The sequence below is a fragment of the Triturus cristatus genome, chromosome 5_1, assembly GCF_964204655.1.
Source record: "Triturus cristatus chromosome 5_1, aTriCri1.1, whole genome shotgun sequence".
NCBI lineage: Eukaryota > Metazoa > Chordata > Amphibia > Caudata > Salamandridae > Triturus > Triturus cristatus.
In genome coordinates this window covers 821,243,459-821,260,324 of record NC_140587.1, presented here as the reverse complement: position 1 = coordinate 821,260,324, position 16,866 = coordinate 821,243,459, and the positions used below count along the sequence as shown (strand labels likewise).

The 16,866-nt window shown below is 43.7% G+C and overlaps 1 protein-coding gene across 1 annotated transcript in view; it reads right to left on the bottom strand.

The window, feature by feature from the left end:
* The window catches only part of RNMT (RNA guanine-7 methyltransferase), a 161,238-nt gene that overhangs the window by 30,499 nt on the left and 113,873 nt on the right, over positions 1-16,866 (bottom strand). Inside the window, exons 8-9 of the mRNA XM_085605877.1 lie at positions 10,407-10,524; positions 774-875 (exon numbers count right to left, since the gene is read on the bottom strand). Of these exons, the coding sequence (XP_085462003.1) occupies positions 774-875; positions 10,407-10,524 (220 nt within the window). The remainder of the gene's footprint in view (positions 1-773; positions 876-10,406; positions 10,525-16,866) is intronic.

Sequence of the window (16,866 nt, the reverse complement as noted above, 5' to 3'; positions counted from 1 at the left end):
ATTTGTTCCGCCACCCAAACTCGTGACTCTTCCCGCTCTATTTAGAGTCAGATACGTGGGACATTTCAATGGCACTGGAAATCTTTGACCGATGGATCTTCTGCCACGAGGCTGCTGGTCAATGCACAACATAACGTCCACCATATTGAGGTTGGCTGTTCAGTCATAATGTTATTCCTCTTTGGGACTACCAGTGAAAGCCTGGAAGTCCCGAACAGAAACTCAAAGAAATGACCCCAGGCACTGACAGAAAACTCCCAGCATGTCAGGGACTTTTATTTTCTAGTACTAAAATCCTGCTTTTGCAACTTGTTTTTGAAAAACAAAAAGTGTGCTTAGTGCGCACTTTAAACATGGCATCCACGAGGAACAATTCTCAGCCTACAACAGGTTTAACTTGGCAGCAGCAACACTACTGAAGGTAGATATCTTCACCTGCCTGGCAGAGGTCTCCAAGTAAGGCTGGTGGTCTTCCAGCATGTCAGCAGAGTACATCCCTCCTTTGACCTTTAAAACTATCGGCAATACTCTGAGGACATAATACTCAACACAGGCGCTGCCATTAACTTCGAACCACTTTATGACATTAGTGAAGAACCTTGTACTCATTGTCTTCCAAAATGTGGTTTGAAAGGGAACCCACGGCTTTTTAAGTAGAAGCTAGAATATCAAAACAGTCACAATATTTTACAATGTCATTTGGTAGTGTACTGCAAGCTAAATTTAGTCGATGGTAATAAGAGCTGTGTAAAAAAAAAAAAAAACGTCCTTACCAAAGGTGGCTTTGCATGCCCATTCTTCAAATACCTCTCTGCATGTCCATATTGTTCTGTGCTGCTGGACACTAGTTTGGAGTTTTCCCCAGCAGGATATTGCTGAAATTGAAAAGACACAGTCACTCATGTTGCTAAGAAAATATACAGAAGGTTTCCGCTCAGAAAAGGAGGGCCTAGTAATTTTGGAAGAATGATCTAAAAGTTAATAAATTCTACTTTTTCTCCTGGGCAAGAAAAGTTTAACATTCTTGAGGTCAGACAGCCTCTGGTAGCAATGTTGCACAAGATTAAAATACATTCCCAAATTTCATTATGGGAATGCATTTTGAAACATTGCTGGAAATAGAGGAAACAAGAAAAACAAGCATTTACAATGCAATAGGTCTCGCATTTACGCAAGTTTGAGCTATTGATATTGCAAATGACGATGCCTTTTATTTTTGTTTTAGTTTTTTTAAACATAAATAAAAGGCATTGTCATTTACAATGCCAATAGCTTAAACTCGCATAAATGCCAGACCTATTGCATTGCAAATGCTTGTATTAGGATACTTCAGTTGTATATAATGTTTTCTAGGTCATATATAAAGTGACAAATGGTAATAACACTTTAATTATTACTCATAACTTTTAAACATGCTGCGCAACATTCACAATGCTCTGCAACACATATTAAAAACGTTAAAGCCAATAGCTCTCTCTAAACACGAGACCTATTGGCTCTGCCAGTGCTTGTTTATTATTATTTCCAGTGCACGGAGTGTCGTTTATTTTATTTATTGGTTCTTCCATTTATATGCCGCTACTCCAGCTGGTGGTGTCAAATGTCACAAGTAAAAATACAGTGAGAGCTCCCACACAGCCTGCCCTGTGTGTGTGTATTTAGTCGCCCAAGATGGCATGTGTTTGATCAGACACTGCACCAGTGGCTAGTGTGAGGCGGCTTGTGGCCTACTTTCCCGCGTAGATTTGACACATATTATTTACCCCTGAAAAGCCCTGTTTCGTGTGCCGCTGTGGGAGAGGAATGCCCGTTTGGCAGCACAAAGGAAATACGCCTTGGGTGAGTGTGTTGTGCGTGTGTGTGAGTTTGTGTCAAACTGTGCATGCGTGTTTGCATCTGTGCTGGTTTGTGCGCGTGGCTGTGCGTGTGCCTCTGTGTTTGCGCTAAGGGTATATACATGTTTTTGGGTGTATGAGTGCATGTGTGTTTGTGTGCTGAGCGTATGCGTGTATGCCTGGCTGTGCTTGTGCCTGTGTCTTCATGTGCTTGGTTGTCATCAGTTCCTTCTTTTGCACCTTTTCCTGTAACCTCTCTAAGTTATTGATGTTCGAGACAGCGGGTCAGCTAATAACCTCATGCAAAGACATAGAACTACGAAGATAACCCTGGGATGTGGGTGTGGCTGTGACGTCATGGGATTGTAACCACCGGGTTGAAAACGGCATCTTGACCACCCGCAGCGCCACTCTTTGATGCAGTGCGAGTTCAGCTGCTTGCAGAATCCGTGCATTTTAAGAGGCTGCTGGGCGGTGCTGTACGAGGGTCACCATCCTTTCCCGAGGACCAAACAAGAGAGGGGATTCCGGCTCTGGAACAAAGGCTTGGTGCATCGAAGCCGCCTCCTCAGGCATAGGAAGCGCTAGATACAAATACAATTTCTTGCAAGCGCCTACTTAGATAAGATGTCTTCTAGCAGCTCTCTGGAGCAATATTCAAATGGGAAGGGGTGTTGGCATTATTAACTAAGCATATTTACTTGGGGGGGGTGTGGCGTAACAGTCAGAGCTGCTGACTTAGGCGCGGCGTCTGCTCAACATCCTGCTCAATATCCAGTGTCACACACACTCACTACAGACACTTGAATATTCACTGTGAGCAGGCACTCACAACGGGCTCTTTGATGGTCTTTGTGTGATTTCACATTCATTAAGTATTTGCAGATGCTCCGCTTGTCAATAGACATTCACTGCATGCCCTTGTATGTGGAGTGTGAACAAACACTCGTATGTGCTCCTAGACGATCTGCGTGAACACAGTCACTACAGACTCGTGGGTGTGCAGGGTGTGAGTTCACGTTCCGGCTCAGGAGGCTCTCGGGTGATAGTGTGACCTCATGCTAGTGGAAACACAGATTTTTAATGTATGAGCGCACACTGAGGACAATGGGATGTTAATGCGTGTGAACACACTCTTTACAACAGTAAATATATTAGTGTCTGTGCACCCAGCAATGACTCCGGGGGGATGTATGTATGCAGTGTTCACCCACAGAGGATTTGGGGATGTTTTGTGTAAGAGCACGCACACATGACCGCCAAAGAGAAGTTCAGGTGTGAAAGCCATGATTCAGGGCAATGGGAGGACGCACACATGAAGGGAATTGGGCCGCTGACTGTGTTAGTACACACTCTCCGTGGTAGTTGTGAACTCACCGACTCCTAAATTACACCAGTGGTGGCAGGCGGGGAGGCTTCCGGTACCAGGAAGCGCAGAGACTCCGCAGTCGGGCTGCAGGGGCTGGAATTGGAGGCCGAGCTGTAGCTGTCGCTACACCCGCAATCCGCTTCCCCGAGCGCGGGGCGTGGCACTCCGCAGCACACGCTCAGCTGCAGCACGGCGCTCCTCTTCGCTCCTCCAAGAAGGCAGCTGCTGTTCAACATGGCGGCGGCGGTTTGGTGGCGGGTGTCGACTGCGGGCACGGAGCAGATCGCCATGACGCCATGACCTATTTGCTTGTGCTTTTCTCTGCCGAGCCACTTGGATGGCCTCGCCTGTTAATGGGTTTCTTGTCTTTATGGGGCCATGTGTTTGGCCCCATAAAGATAGGAAACCTTTTGCGACGAATGCAAAGCAGGCCAGGCCGTCCAAATGGGACGGCTCAGAAAGCCAAGCAAATACATCACCAACACCTCTTTTCCAATGGCTGGCCACCATTTAGCATAAACGGTGATGCCAGCCAATGGAAAAGAGGGGCGGGGCTTAATGCCCCTTACAGAAATACCCACATCTCATTAAATCTCGCCAGCGAGACTGCGCATGCGCACAGCCTACTCAGGCGAGACCTAAAAGGATAACAATTCCCTTCATAGTGACTCTGGCATTGGTTTGGCGTTGTCTACATTGGAAAGGAGTAACAGGAAAATAAAAGGGACATCCTGTGCTACAATACTATTTCTCAAAATAGGCTCTGCCTAGATTTCACTATACAAGAAATACCAATGCACCTCTCAAATACGTATTTAAGGGAGCTATTACCAATTTAATTTGAGGAAACCATTTTTGCTCCGACACTGTCCACTTGAAGACAGCAGGAAGTGTTTTAGATGAGTTTCACATTATTGGGTTTACTTGGTTTGTTTAGAAATGCTTCCATGCTCCTGCGCTCTCACCTAATGAGCATGTTAAGTTACAATTTATTTAACAATCGTACATTGTTTTATTCTCTGTGCATTAGGTGTTGGGCCCGTGCAGAGTATGAAGGCCTTTCACCTTACCCTCACAATTTGAAACAGGAGTACTTTAGCAAAATACAAAGCTAGTCCCTTATTTAGAACTGCAGTTATGCATGTTGATAATATTTGTCACTCCTGCTTAGAGTGTGAATGTTGCAGACAAACATCTGGTGGCTTGTGCAGTCACTTTACTTCCTAGAGGGCTCTTTGCTTTGCTGTGGCAGAATATCATACAGGCTAACAGCAAGCATCAAATGCCATGCTTTCCTTTTTTTAAAACACATTTATTGGCATTTTAGGTATCATATACATCATGACATGCGCACAAGAGCCAAGTCACTTTTCTCTTACATATTTAAAGCTACTAGTTCAGTAAAGTTTCCTACTATTTGACAACAGTATGTATTATGCCATAACAAACATCAACCCCCATCCACCCTCTTCCCCCATCTGTGTTGTGCATTAGAATGCATAATAAAGTAACATTATGCTAGTTCACATGATCTTTTGGATGTCAAGTAGTATTCCCCATCTATACCTTTCCCATGCCCCTAGTGGAGGCTCTGTAATCCGGGATCAATCCCCCTGTCACCAGAGACATTCATCATGTCCAAGGTCTGTTCCTCCTTTAGCTCTGCTAACATATGAGACCATGCCTGTAGATCCTCTTTCAAGCTTTTCGTCTCTTCTCACTAATTTCATTCAGACCCTTTCCGGTGTGGCCTATTCATGCAGATCTCTCATCGAAATTTCACTCTGCGGAGGTCTAGGATAGAGCAATGCAATAGCAATCCGTCGTTTTGCCAGCACAAGACCCAGCATAACAAACTGTCTACTCAGTTTCTTGCCCTAAGGTGAGGGTATTAAGCCTAATACCCGTCTATCTCCTCGGGCACCATCCACCTCATGGTTTTCCTAAGGCAAGCAAGTACACCGCTCCAGTAGGCACAAAGCACCAGACAGGCTCAGACCATATGTAGAAAATCTGTTGCGCGCTCCCTACATCTTGGGCATTCGTCATTGAAAGTAGGGTATATGATAGGCAGTGTGCAAGGGCGGAGGTATGTCTGATGTACCATATTAAAGTGAAGGAGCTTAAAGCGCAAGTTAAAACTCACTGTTCGTACCCCCTCGTGTACTTTTTCCCATTCCTTGTCTATCAAAGGTTCCTCCAGTATCCTTGCCCATTTTGTTGGGACCTGAAGCTCTCTGCCCAGCAGATTCTCTCCTATAGCCCTGTAAAGGTGCGATATCAGTCATCTGCCCTGTGCCATATATAGTATCACTTTCAACGTATTATTGCTAGGGGGTTCTTCAGGAAATGTTGGCTAGATTTTTCTTACCACACTCAAAATTTTCACATATTGCAGAAACTGACCAGTCCCCAAGTTAAAGGTGGCCTCTGCACGTGTGATAAATCTTCCCTATATATAAATCGCCTGGTGGAAGACATCCCCTTTCCTTCTACCCGTTCACGGACATAGAGTCCGCAATACAGGCAAAGGAATGCAGCACCCATATAGGCATATCCTGTGAGAAAGGTGCCCTTTTTAACACTAGTTGCACTACAGTGTCCCATACCATGGCCACATGACGCACGATATATGAAGCTGAGGGGATTTCGCCCCTCCCAAGCATTAAAAACTCTGGTAGCGGCCGGTTCTGATGTGTGCCCAGCAACAGCTGCCATTCCCAATTATAGTCCTTGACCAACCAATGAGTTGCATGTTGCAATTGAGAAGCCATAAAGTAGAGTACCAGGCAGGGCACCTCCAACCCTCCCTCCCTCCCCCCCACCCCATGTTCTTTGCAGTGTTAGTTTCACTACAACATCTAATGTTTTAAAATAATTTCATGGTATCATATATATGGAGTGCTGCAGTGTGTAAAGGCATCGGGATAGGATGATCATTTTCAATAGAGAAATTCGGCCCATTAATGATAGCGGTAGCTGCTTCCAAAATCGTACGGAGTCTCTAATACTCTCAATCACTCTCCCAAAGTTGAAATCAAGATATGTAGGGGCAGTATTTGCCAATCTTAATCCCAGGGATCCCGATCCCTCTTCCACCGACAGCTCTACCTGCGGAGGCACCGCACGCACCAAGTGTGCCAGGCGTCCATTGGGAATCAGTTTAGATTACCGGAGATTTATATGGAGACTAGAGATCTCTCCAAACCAGCGCATCTCTCCAAGGAGCACCAGGACAGAGTGTTCCGGCCTTCGTAAATAGATCAATGTGTCATCAGAATAGAGAGAAACAACGTGAGTGGTCTCCGCCAGCCGGATTCCCCATGGTTCCATTGTTTTCCGAAGGGCGGCTCCATAGCCACTGCAAACAACAATGGAGATAAAGGGCATCCCTGATGGGTGCCTCGACCCAGAGCAAGCCGTTTGGATACCACCCTACCAATTTTGATTCTTGCCATTGGGGGTTGTATAGAGCAGCTGGACCCACTCATGGAACTTTGCTCCCACACCAACCTTTCCCAGAACTCGCCAAATATAGTGCCAATCTACAGAATCAAAGGCCTGTTCAATATTTAAAAGTGGATGGCACTGTGTTAATAATATGCTTAAAGACTTTGATAGAAAAGCAGCCATTTGGGGTGAGCAGACCTAGAGTGTCGCTGGTGTTGAGAGTGCTCTATACAGGAGCTGCTTTCTACCCAGAGTTCTCTGCTTCTTTTTTTGCATAATTGATGCATCACTCTATGCCTAAAAGGATATTGTATTGAGTCTCTCTCGCTCTCCCCCGCCCACCCCCCATATCATTTTTTAAAATTCATTTTTATAGGTGTGGTTTCTCTGATATATATCTGTATATACACAGAGAGAGAGCGAGTGGTAGGAAACCACAGAAGTGTAAGGAAAATGTCTTTATTTTTTTAAAACTAAATTTGAGGTTTGCAGGAGATTTTGGGTAGAAAAACAATGGGGGATCCACGCAAGCCACACCTTATTGGACTCACCTGGGTGTCGTTTTCAGAAATGTCTGGGTTGGATAGGTTTGCCTAGATGGCCACGGGGCCGGGGACAAAAAACACAGGTGCCCCCTTGCAAAACCAGGTTGTTTTGTGATAGATCATTTTGAAGTCTCCACAGTCTGTTTTGGGCCCTTCCCTGTTGCGGGCACTATGCCTACCCACACAAGTGAGGTACCATTGTTATCAGGACGCTTGTAGGAATGCTGGGTGGTTGGAAAGGTGAGGCTCCATGCAGATTCAAGAACTTTCCATCACAGAAATGTGAGGACAATGTGTTTTTTAGACAAAGTGTGAAGGGATTCTAGATAACAGAACCCTGTGAGAGCCACACAAGTCACCCCACCCTGGATGTCTAGCTTTTTAAAATGTACAGGCTTGCTAGGTTTCCCTAGGTGTCGGCTGACCTGGGTCCAAAATCAACAGCTAGTCACATTGCAAAAAAAGTGTCATTTTTCACTGGAAAAATGTTATGTGCCCACATTGCATTTTGGGCCATTTCCTGGTGCAGACACTAGACCTACCTACACAAGTGAGGTAGCATTTTTATTGGGAGACTTGGGGGAATGCTGGGTGGGAGGACGTTTGTGGCTTGCTGCAGATTCCAGAACTTTCCATCACAGAAATGTGAAGAAAATTTGGTTTTTTAGACACAGTTTGAGGTTTGCAAGGGATTCTGGATAACAGAACTTGGTGAGAGCCACACAAGTCCCTCCATCCTGGATTTCCCTGTTTGTATATTTTGGACCCTAGCTAAACCTAGCAAACCTGTACATTTTTGAAAAATAGACGGCTAGGCACATTTTACAAAAAAAGGGTCAAATTTCACTGGAAAAAGGTGAAGTCTACACGTTGCCTTTTGGGCAGTTTCCTATCGCGGGCACTAGGCCTACCCACACAAGTAAGGTACCATTTTTATTGGGAGACTTCGAAGAACACAATAGTAGAACAAGTGTTAATACCGATTGACTTTATATGCATCATTTCCTTCCGAATGTAAGAGTATGTGAAAAAATTAATTTTGAAAATGCCCTCTAATTCACATGCTAGTATGGGTACCCACAAATTCGGAGATGTGCAAATAACCACTACTTCTAATCTCCATATCTTGTTCCTATTTCGGAAATACATAAATTGCCTTGATAACTATTTTTCACTCTATATTTTACAAAATAAATTGCTGTATATCCGGTACACAATGAAAAACAATTGCAAGGCGCAGGTCAGTTATTGCCGCCGAGTACCTCAAGTTCTTGTTGAACCTACAAGTCCTATATGTCCCCGCAACCACAAGGGTCCAGCGGACGCAACGGTATACTGCTTTCAAAAATATGCTATGCTTAGAAGTTACAGGTGAAAACTTTGGCACAAATGGCTGTTTTTCTCAACTCAATTTCAATTTATTTTTTTATTTCAACTGTTACTTTCTATAGGAAAACCTTGATGGATCTACACAAATGACCTCTTGCTAAATTCAGAATTGTGTCTCCTTTTCAGAAATGTATAGTTGTCCGGAATCCATTATTGGTTTCACGCCCATTTCTACCACTAACTGAAGGAGGTTGAAAGCACAAAAAATAGGAAAAATAGGCTATGTCCCAGTTAAATGCCTAAACTGTAGAAAATATTGGTTTTCTGAAGAAAGTCTGCCTGCTCCTGAAAGCTGGGAAGATGGTGATTTTAGCACTGCAAACCCTTGGTTGATACCATTTGCAGGCAAAAAACAGAGGCTTCCTACTTCAGCACTTTTTTCCCATTTTTCCCCCAAAAACAAAAGTTAATTGTATTTTGGCTAATTTTTCAGACCCCTCCAGAGAAATCCACAAACCGTAGGTACCTTTAGAATTCCCAGGTTACTGGATAAAGGGGGCGCAAATTTGGCCTGGATACCTCATGTGGAAAAAAAGTTATGAAGCCCTAAACACAAACTATCCCAAATAGCCAAAAAAGGGGTCAGCACTGGGGGGAGGGAGGCCCAGCAGTTAAGGGGCTAAACAATGGACGGGTTCTAAGACCACCTTAAGATAATAACATATCTCACAACAGACCGAGAATGCAGAGACTTGGGCGAGAATTGCAAATCAGTATATTCGTTGGGTGAGGTAGATCAAAGATTAAAATCATCCTGACCGATCCAAACAGAAGGCGGCCAAAAGGGGAAACATCTCTAGGGGAAACAACTTGAGGGCAAAGGACAGCCATGAAAATAAAGTATCTGAAAGAACAATGAATCTTTACTCAAGTCTGAGGAGCTTGTGTTAAAAAAAAGTTTGCAACTGTAACAGATCTAGAACACTAAGCGCAGCTAGAGATAACCCTCAAAGATTTGTTGATGCCAGACGTACAGTAAGAATGTTAAAACAGCCTTAGAGAGCAGGTTAAGACTATTGGCATCAGTGGTGAAAACAGAAAGACCCACATGGCTCAACACAGACTACTGAAGCAAATATGCTCCTTTCGTACAGTCATGTAAATGTAAAGAATTCCCAGCTCAACAACAGAACCTATTTAAAAATTCAAGGAAGGAACACAACGTTATGAACCATAAGGTAGTAATTTTCAGAACCCTTTTAATGGAGTGCTATTTTTATGCTTTACCGGCCTAATAGTAAACAATGCACTGCAAGCGCTTGGCTAGATTCATTTTAAATCATGCACTAAATAAACAGTAGAAACGAAATGTGTCCCTTCACATTGATTCATACAATGGGAATCCGTCTTGTGTGGAATCGGCACACACAAGGCAGCATTTTTTCTATTCATACAAATGTGGCTTCAAAAAATTCATAACAATAAAAAGGGGCATTTATACACATTGTTCTGTATGCTGTTACAGCGCCGGAAAAGGCACTATTGTTCAGATAAATAGAGGACATCTGAATAATGAGACTACTGTATGCGACAAGGAATGTTTGGGCTCATTCTGGGAGCCTGCTGCTAGCTTCACTTTTGTACAGCAGCTATCAGGCAGGCAGGGGTGACCGGCAGTCAGTTGCGAGCTCAGCTTAATACTGTTTGGTGCACAACATGCTACGGATGAACTCCGCATTGTCCAAAGCATCTCTTCGAATTTTTGTGATAGAAAGCCACTGAATCCCTTCCTACGTTGGATACACAAGGGTACAGAAACAGAAGGCCATTACGAATAAGAGCCACTCAGGGTACACGCGCGACTCATTTCTCAATTACCTCTAATGACTGCATGCGCTCCAACAGATTTCTGTGCTCTTTATCTACAATCCTTTCTTCATAGAATTCTCGAAATGTCTTTTTGTATACAAGTTTCATCTTGTACTTCTTTGCCATTCTGTAAAAAAACAGATAAAATACAAAAAAGCACATTTTACTAGAAGCAATACATTTCTGTTGCCAGAGTGACATCTTGTGCCTGGATACAGTATTACACATATTTAATGTACACATGTTAATGCACAACCTTCTCAGCCCGATTCTTTCAAGTGCCTGATAACTTGGGAGAAAGAAAGGGGCACTGGAGACGCCAGGCCTCTAACTTTCAGCTAGAGCGCACTGCACTGATGATACAAGAGCATATACTTCAACTTAAGGTCATGGGAGAGGACAGCCAGCACGCGCATGGACGAAGCACGCACACCAGAGGGCGGTTGGGGGCACGGCAGGCAATGCGCGCACAACCACCCGCCCTTACGCCTGCACGGGCGAAGACAGGTGTGTGGGAAAGAAACACGGACAAGGAAGGAGGGTGTGGGCAAGAAACACTGACGAGGGCCGGTGGAAGGAACAAAGGGAGGGGGGTGGGTGGAGTACACGCGGGAGCCAGATAAAAAAGACCTACCCTGGTAACGTGCCTAAACAGAAAGAAACAAGCATTTGCAATGCAATAGGTCTCAAGATTGCGAGATTTAGAGCTATTGGCATTGTAAATGAAAGACTTTTATTTACGTTTTACAAACAAAAAAATAAAATTGTCATTTACAATGCCAATAGCTCAAACTTGCGTAAATGCGAGACCTATTGCATTGCACATGCTTGTTCTTTTAGCAACCCTACTTTAGATTTCTTTTCATGAAATTCATTCTCACACTACGGCAGTAAAAGTTAAATACAAGCGTAAAGAATAGGCAGAGTGGGGGCCCAGGGGTTACTAGAACCAGAAAAAAAAAACTAAGCCTGGGTAACCAGTTTACAAAGATATGCAAATGGTCTTTAAAGACCTGTGAACAACTTGGGGCGTGCCGGAGATACTCCAGACACTGCCCAGTCAAGCCCACAGCAGAGTGAGTAAGCCCTTTCAGCCCTATGGGCGTTGTGCACCTATATATATTGAAACAAAGGTTATTACAGACAATCTATGGTTATTAAGAAAAAAGCATAATAGCATTCAATTACTGGAATTAGGGTGTCGTAAGAAAAGCATACTCTAGAAACCAGATACTGTTTGCACAAGATAGCATATTTATAAAAGGTGATACATCAAGAGTGCTCAGTGTCCCAAGTGAACAATAGAAACCGCATACAAGTAGTGACCAAGTGCAATACACAATAAGATTTCCTAATACATGAAAACGACCTTATTACAGTATCTATACAGCGACCTCTATTATTTTTAAAGAGGCCTGTAAAGGTTTGTTTGTAATGTTAACCAAGTGGGCAACTTCAAAGCACTGAAGGGACACAGAAGAGGGAAGGACGCAACACAAAAGGGGAATAGGATGGAGGGCAAAAGGAAACTTTTTTTGCATTTGTTTAGTCTGTCAGTAGTATAGCCTGGTATATCTGTCCACTTACTAGGGTGCCTCATTTCACGATTGAGGTTTTCAACACAATATTTTGCTCAGTCTCTCGTTAGGTGGCAATGCCAGTCAGTGATCTGAAGATGTATGATACTGGTGTATCAAAGTTCTTCACTGAAGAATCAAATCCATTAATGCATTACAATATAACTTGTACGAAATATTGGCAAACCCAATAGGTCTCTCCAATTATATGCAAACGCAAATACATTGGCTTTGCTAATACTTGTTTGCATAAAGTATGGACAGAGCAGCATAAGGCAGGACCTACACACCAATTTTTGCTGAACGTGAACTAATGAGAGACTATTAGTAATACTGCAAACAGCATTGCTCGTACCATGCTTGACGCTGGCAATAGGAATGCAATCACCACCCATATGACGCCTGTAGCTGCAGAATGGAAATATAATTTAGGAAACATGCCACGGACTGGACTTTTATATGCACTATAAACCTACAACTTCCTCATCACCCAGGAGGTATTCAAAAGCTGACAAACCACGAGCAAATGGAGGCCAAGAAAAGAGAATCGGGTACAATATCAAGCGAAAGAAATATGGATCCTGGAAACAGAAAACCTTGAAATTGAAAAAGGAAGCACAGAGCTAGGAAGAACATACATATAGAGGAACAGAGCCAGGAAACTGAACAAATAACCTAGAGAGAACTAAAGGAGGGCTTATGGAGGCAAGAAACAGAGCGAACAGGTAGTAATGGCAACATAAGGGGGAAGAAGGCCAACAAAGGGCATTGTGCAGACAAGAAACACAATGGGGAACCAGGAAGAAACAGCAGAGGGACACAACCAAGAAACCAGAGAACAAGGTGTAATGGCAACAAGGATAGGAAGAAGGCCAACAAAGGAAAAATACAGACAAACAGAAAGGGATCCAAGGAAGAAGCATTAGAACGAGGAAAATGCAACTTAAGGAAGAAGTCTGTCAAACGGAAGAACACAGGCAAACAGAACGGGGAATAATTAAAAGCAACAGAAGGTCAAGAGATGGAGCCAAGAAATAGAGAACTGGAAGTAATGACAACAAAGAAGGAAGAAGACCAAAGGGATGAGTACAGGCAAGGAATTGAAAGAAGAAGCCAAAAAGAAGCAATCGGATGATGGATCGCGCCATGAAAGAGAATTGGAGTGGCTACAAACAAAAGAGTATAAACAAGAAGCAGAAGGGGAACGAGAAAGAAATAGGACGACGAAGAGAGCCAAGAAACAATGAACCGGAAGTAATGGCAACAAACGGAGAAAAGGGCAATCAAGCAAATACTACAGGCAATAAATAAAAAGAGGAACAAGATATGCGCAACAGAAATGAGTATGAAGTACGAGCGGCCTCGGCTCTGCAGTATCGGCACTAGTTGTAAGATATTTTGAGCATTTACATTCACTGCGCTCCGACAAAGCATAGCAATCAACTTACAAATGCAGTTGCCATAACAACTAAACCCGTGCTGGTGTTTCCCGGCATTTACACATTTACAGGAAATTCAATGGGTCTTTTCCATGAAGCAAAGACAACTTCACCATCCGCAGAAAAATGCTGTGTCGCACACCGATGTCATCATACTTTATACCACTTACCATGGAAAACATGCAATGCACCAAGAACGCTCACGACCAGCTTAAGTCAGAGGAGCAGCACTACGGGAAACCAAGCCTAAAGCGTGAGACCACCTCAGATGTGTCCCTTTGTGGTCGTCGCATACTGTTGGATTGTTTTGTTCCCTCTGGGCAGGCAGTAGGGTGGAATACTTTTCGTTTCTTGCAGCACTGCTTTATAGAAATACAGAAATGACCTTTCTTCTGCACACATGGGCTTCCCAGAGATATCGTGTAAAAGGCTGAACTAGTCTGAAGCTTTTACATAATTAAGAGCATGATTTTTCCTGTTGGAACCTTGGTCAAAACAATACTCCTGAGTTATCTTTCAGAACATAGTGTACGTAAAAGAATGTCCTGCATTAGGTGCCAAGATATAGAAGGGGTTTACTTGACGTTTTAAATCAATAACTAGCAAAAAGTGGTGGGAGGTGGCAACAGGAGCATGCCGAGGCACATTTTAAACAAGCTGTTGGCGTTGTGCGAAAAATATAGTGTTTAGCAGCTAATGAAGGAGAGAGTGCAACGCCGCAAGTGAGAGATCCAATCCCGGTGGGCGGGGCCAAAAGTGAACAGGGCGGTAACAAGGAGGGACTAAGAAGCCTCCTTTTCAATCATGAGCCAGCATTTAGCATGGAGGGTGACGCCAGCGAATGAAAGGGATGGGGCGGGGAGTCAAGTCCCCCTCTGAAAGCTTTGGAATCCGTATTGATTCCAAGAAGCCCTCACATGGCGAGCGCAGCGCATGTGCTGCTCACACCAGGCGCGACCTAAAAAGGTAGCACCTAGAACATAAGCAGTGGAAAGGACACCTGGACGAGCATCGTCTAGGGGAAAGACCTAAAATGGCTGCAAAATATCGCAGTCTGCCACCACATCCACAGTTGTTCACTTTGCCACATCACAGGCTTTTATTATTGGGCTAGACAGGACTGCTTTTGCAGCCCGAAGGTTACTGCAGGTAAAATGTGAATCCGTCATAAGCTAAAGTGAAAAATTAAGATGTCTGGAGTTGAGGTGGATATTCTTGCTCTGGTTTCATAGGTAGCAGCAAGAAGGCGCCTTGATAGGTAGATGCCAGCTGATGGACATCTGTATTAAATCAAGGTCCCAAGTCTTAGTGCGCCCATTGAGGACCACGGGAATTATGCAGTCAGAAGTGACACTTTTAGACTTCTGCTGTGTAATTTGTTGATTTCAACAAAATTAAACGTTTCCTTCTAGTTCAAATTCATCAAGAAGTGATGGAAAATTATGTTGCTGGTGCCGCATTGGCAGTTATTTGGAAAAGTTAACTGTTCACCTTTCAGATGCTGTAAATCGGTCTGCTGCAAATGAGGTTACACTCTTGCCCAGATAGTGTGAATGTCCTCAGTTAAAGACACTTCACCTCTCTTTTCAAGGTCTGATGCCTTAGATAGTACTGTGCTGCATAATGAGAGCCCTAAATCATATACATGTAGCGGCAATACTATTCAGAAGGGTGCTCTATTAATGGGCACAAGTGCTTTGAAAGCTCGTACTGTGACAACAGAGTCAACACAAAACCGAATCAAGACTCAAAACACAACTGGGATTGACATAGTAAAAGAAGACCAGATTTCTTACAAGAAATAAGAGCATGTAGGCTGGTTTCCTGCTGAGCGCGGAATAGATAACAAGCCTACATGTGCAAATATCTTCTAACACAGTGTTTTTTGCTTTTGGAGTTAGGAGGATCAGTGGTGGTAAAATAGTGCTCCTAAGCTGCCGTGCAAGACAGAATCCTTAGCTGTTGGTGAAAACTATTTTCAATATTTGGGAACACTGTATATTACACAGCTCTGGGACCACCTTTTTAATCAATGTGTGTAAAAGCAGCAAGATTATACAGTATTAGAATGAGACATACAACGAAGCATTATTTGCCTTTTCGTGATGAATAATTTTGTCAACCCTGCCGCACATTTTGGTCTTCTGCTGCCAGATAATTAAAAGGCTGTGATCGTAACCTTATGCCATTTAAATACTATGAAGTTGGTGACTAGCTGAGAACAAGCATTGAAAATGCAATAGGTCTCGCCTTTCATTAAGTTAAAGCCATTTGCTTTAGAATACCAATAGGAAAGCAAATGGCTTTAACTTAAAGGCGAGACCTATTGCATTTTCAATGCTTGTTATCTCTATGACTGTGGCCAAGTCACTAATTACATATTATTGGAAATCTCAAAGCACCCTGTTTCAAGGTTGGCTAAACAAAATTATCAGGGTTATTAATGTATGCAATTCAGAACAGGACTGAACAGACGTTTCTTGAAATACAGCGAACTTTTGTTAGAACCTTTTTTGGGGTGTTATTTAATGGGTTCAGTTTTAGTCAATATATGTGAATTGAACTAAATGACTGTTCTGCAGGGGAAACCTCGTTTATAACACTATCTTCACAACGCGGTACCATTACAACGTGGTCGTTACAACGACCACGTTGTTACCACGCATACATTTGCATCGCAAGTCATTACTACGACTTTCTGTAGGGGGCGCACTGGTGTTGGATTTAGAATCCAACACCTTCCCTGCTGTTGCACAAACTGGAGTAGGGATAGTAAATAATACTATTCCCAAGTCCAGCGCACCCCCTACAGCAACTTGTAGTAATGACTTACGATGTAATTGTATACGCAGTAACAACGCAGTCATTCTAACAACTGTTGTAATCGCATGCGATGTATCCGCATGCGTTGTAACAGTATATATTCCTACTGCAGCGCTTGGGTATAGAATGCCTGTAGACGCATTGAGGAGGGCAGCAGGGGCATGGGGCGGGGGTTACAACTGTGGGTTCATTGAAATTTGAAACTTCACTTGAGTAGTAGAGAGTGAGTAGTAGAGAGTGAGTAGCAGAGAGTGAGTAGCAGAGAGTGAGTAGCAGAGAGTGAGTAGCAGAGAGGGAGTAGCAGAGAGGGAGTAGCAGAGAGGGAGTAGCAGAGAGGGAGTAGCAGAGAGGGAGTAGCAGAGAGGGAGTAGCAGAGAGGGAGTAGCAGAGAGGGAGTAGCAGAGAGGGAGTAGCAGAGAGGGAGTAGCAGAGAGGGAGTAGCAGAGAGGGAGTAGCAGAGAGGGAGTAGCAGAGAGGGAGTAGCAGAGAGGGAGTAGCAGAGAGGGAGTAGCAGAGAGGGAGTAGGAGAGTGAGTAGGAGAGTGAGTAGGAGAGTGAGTAGGAGAGTGAGTAGGAGAGTGAGTAGGAGAGTGAGTAGGAGAGTGAGTAGGAGAGTGAGTAGGAGAGTGAG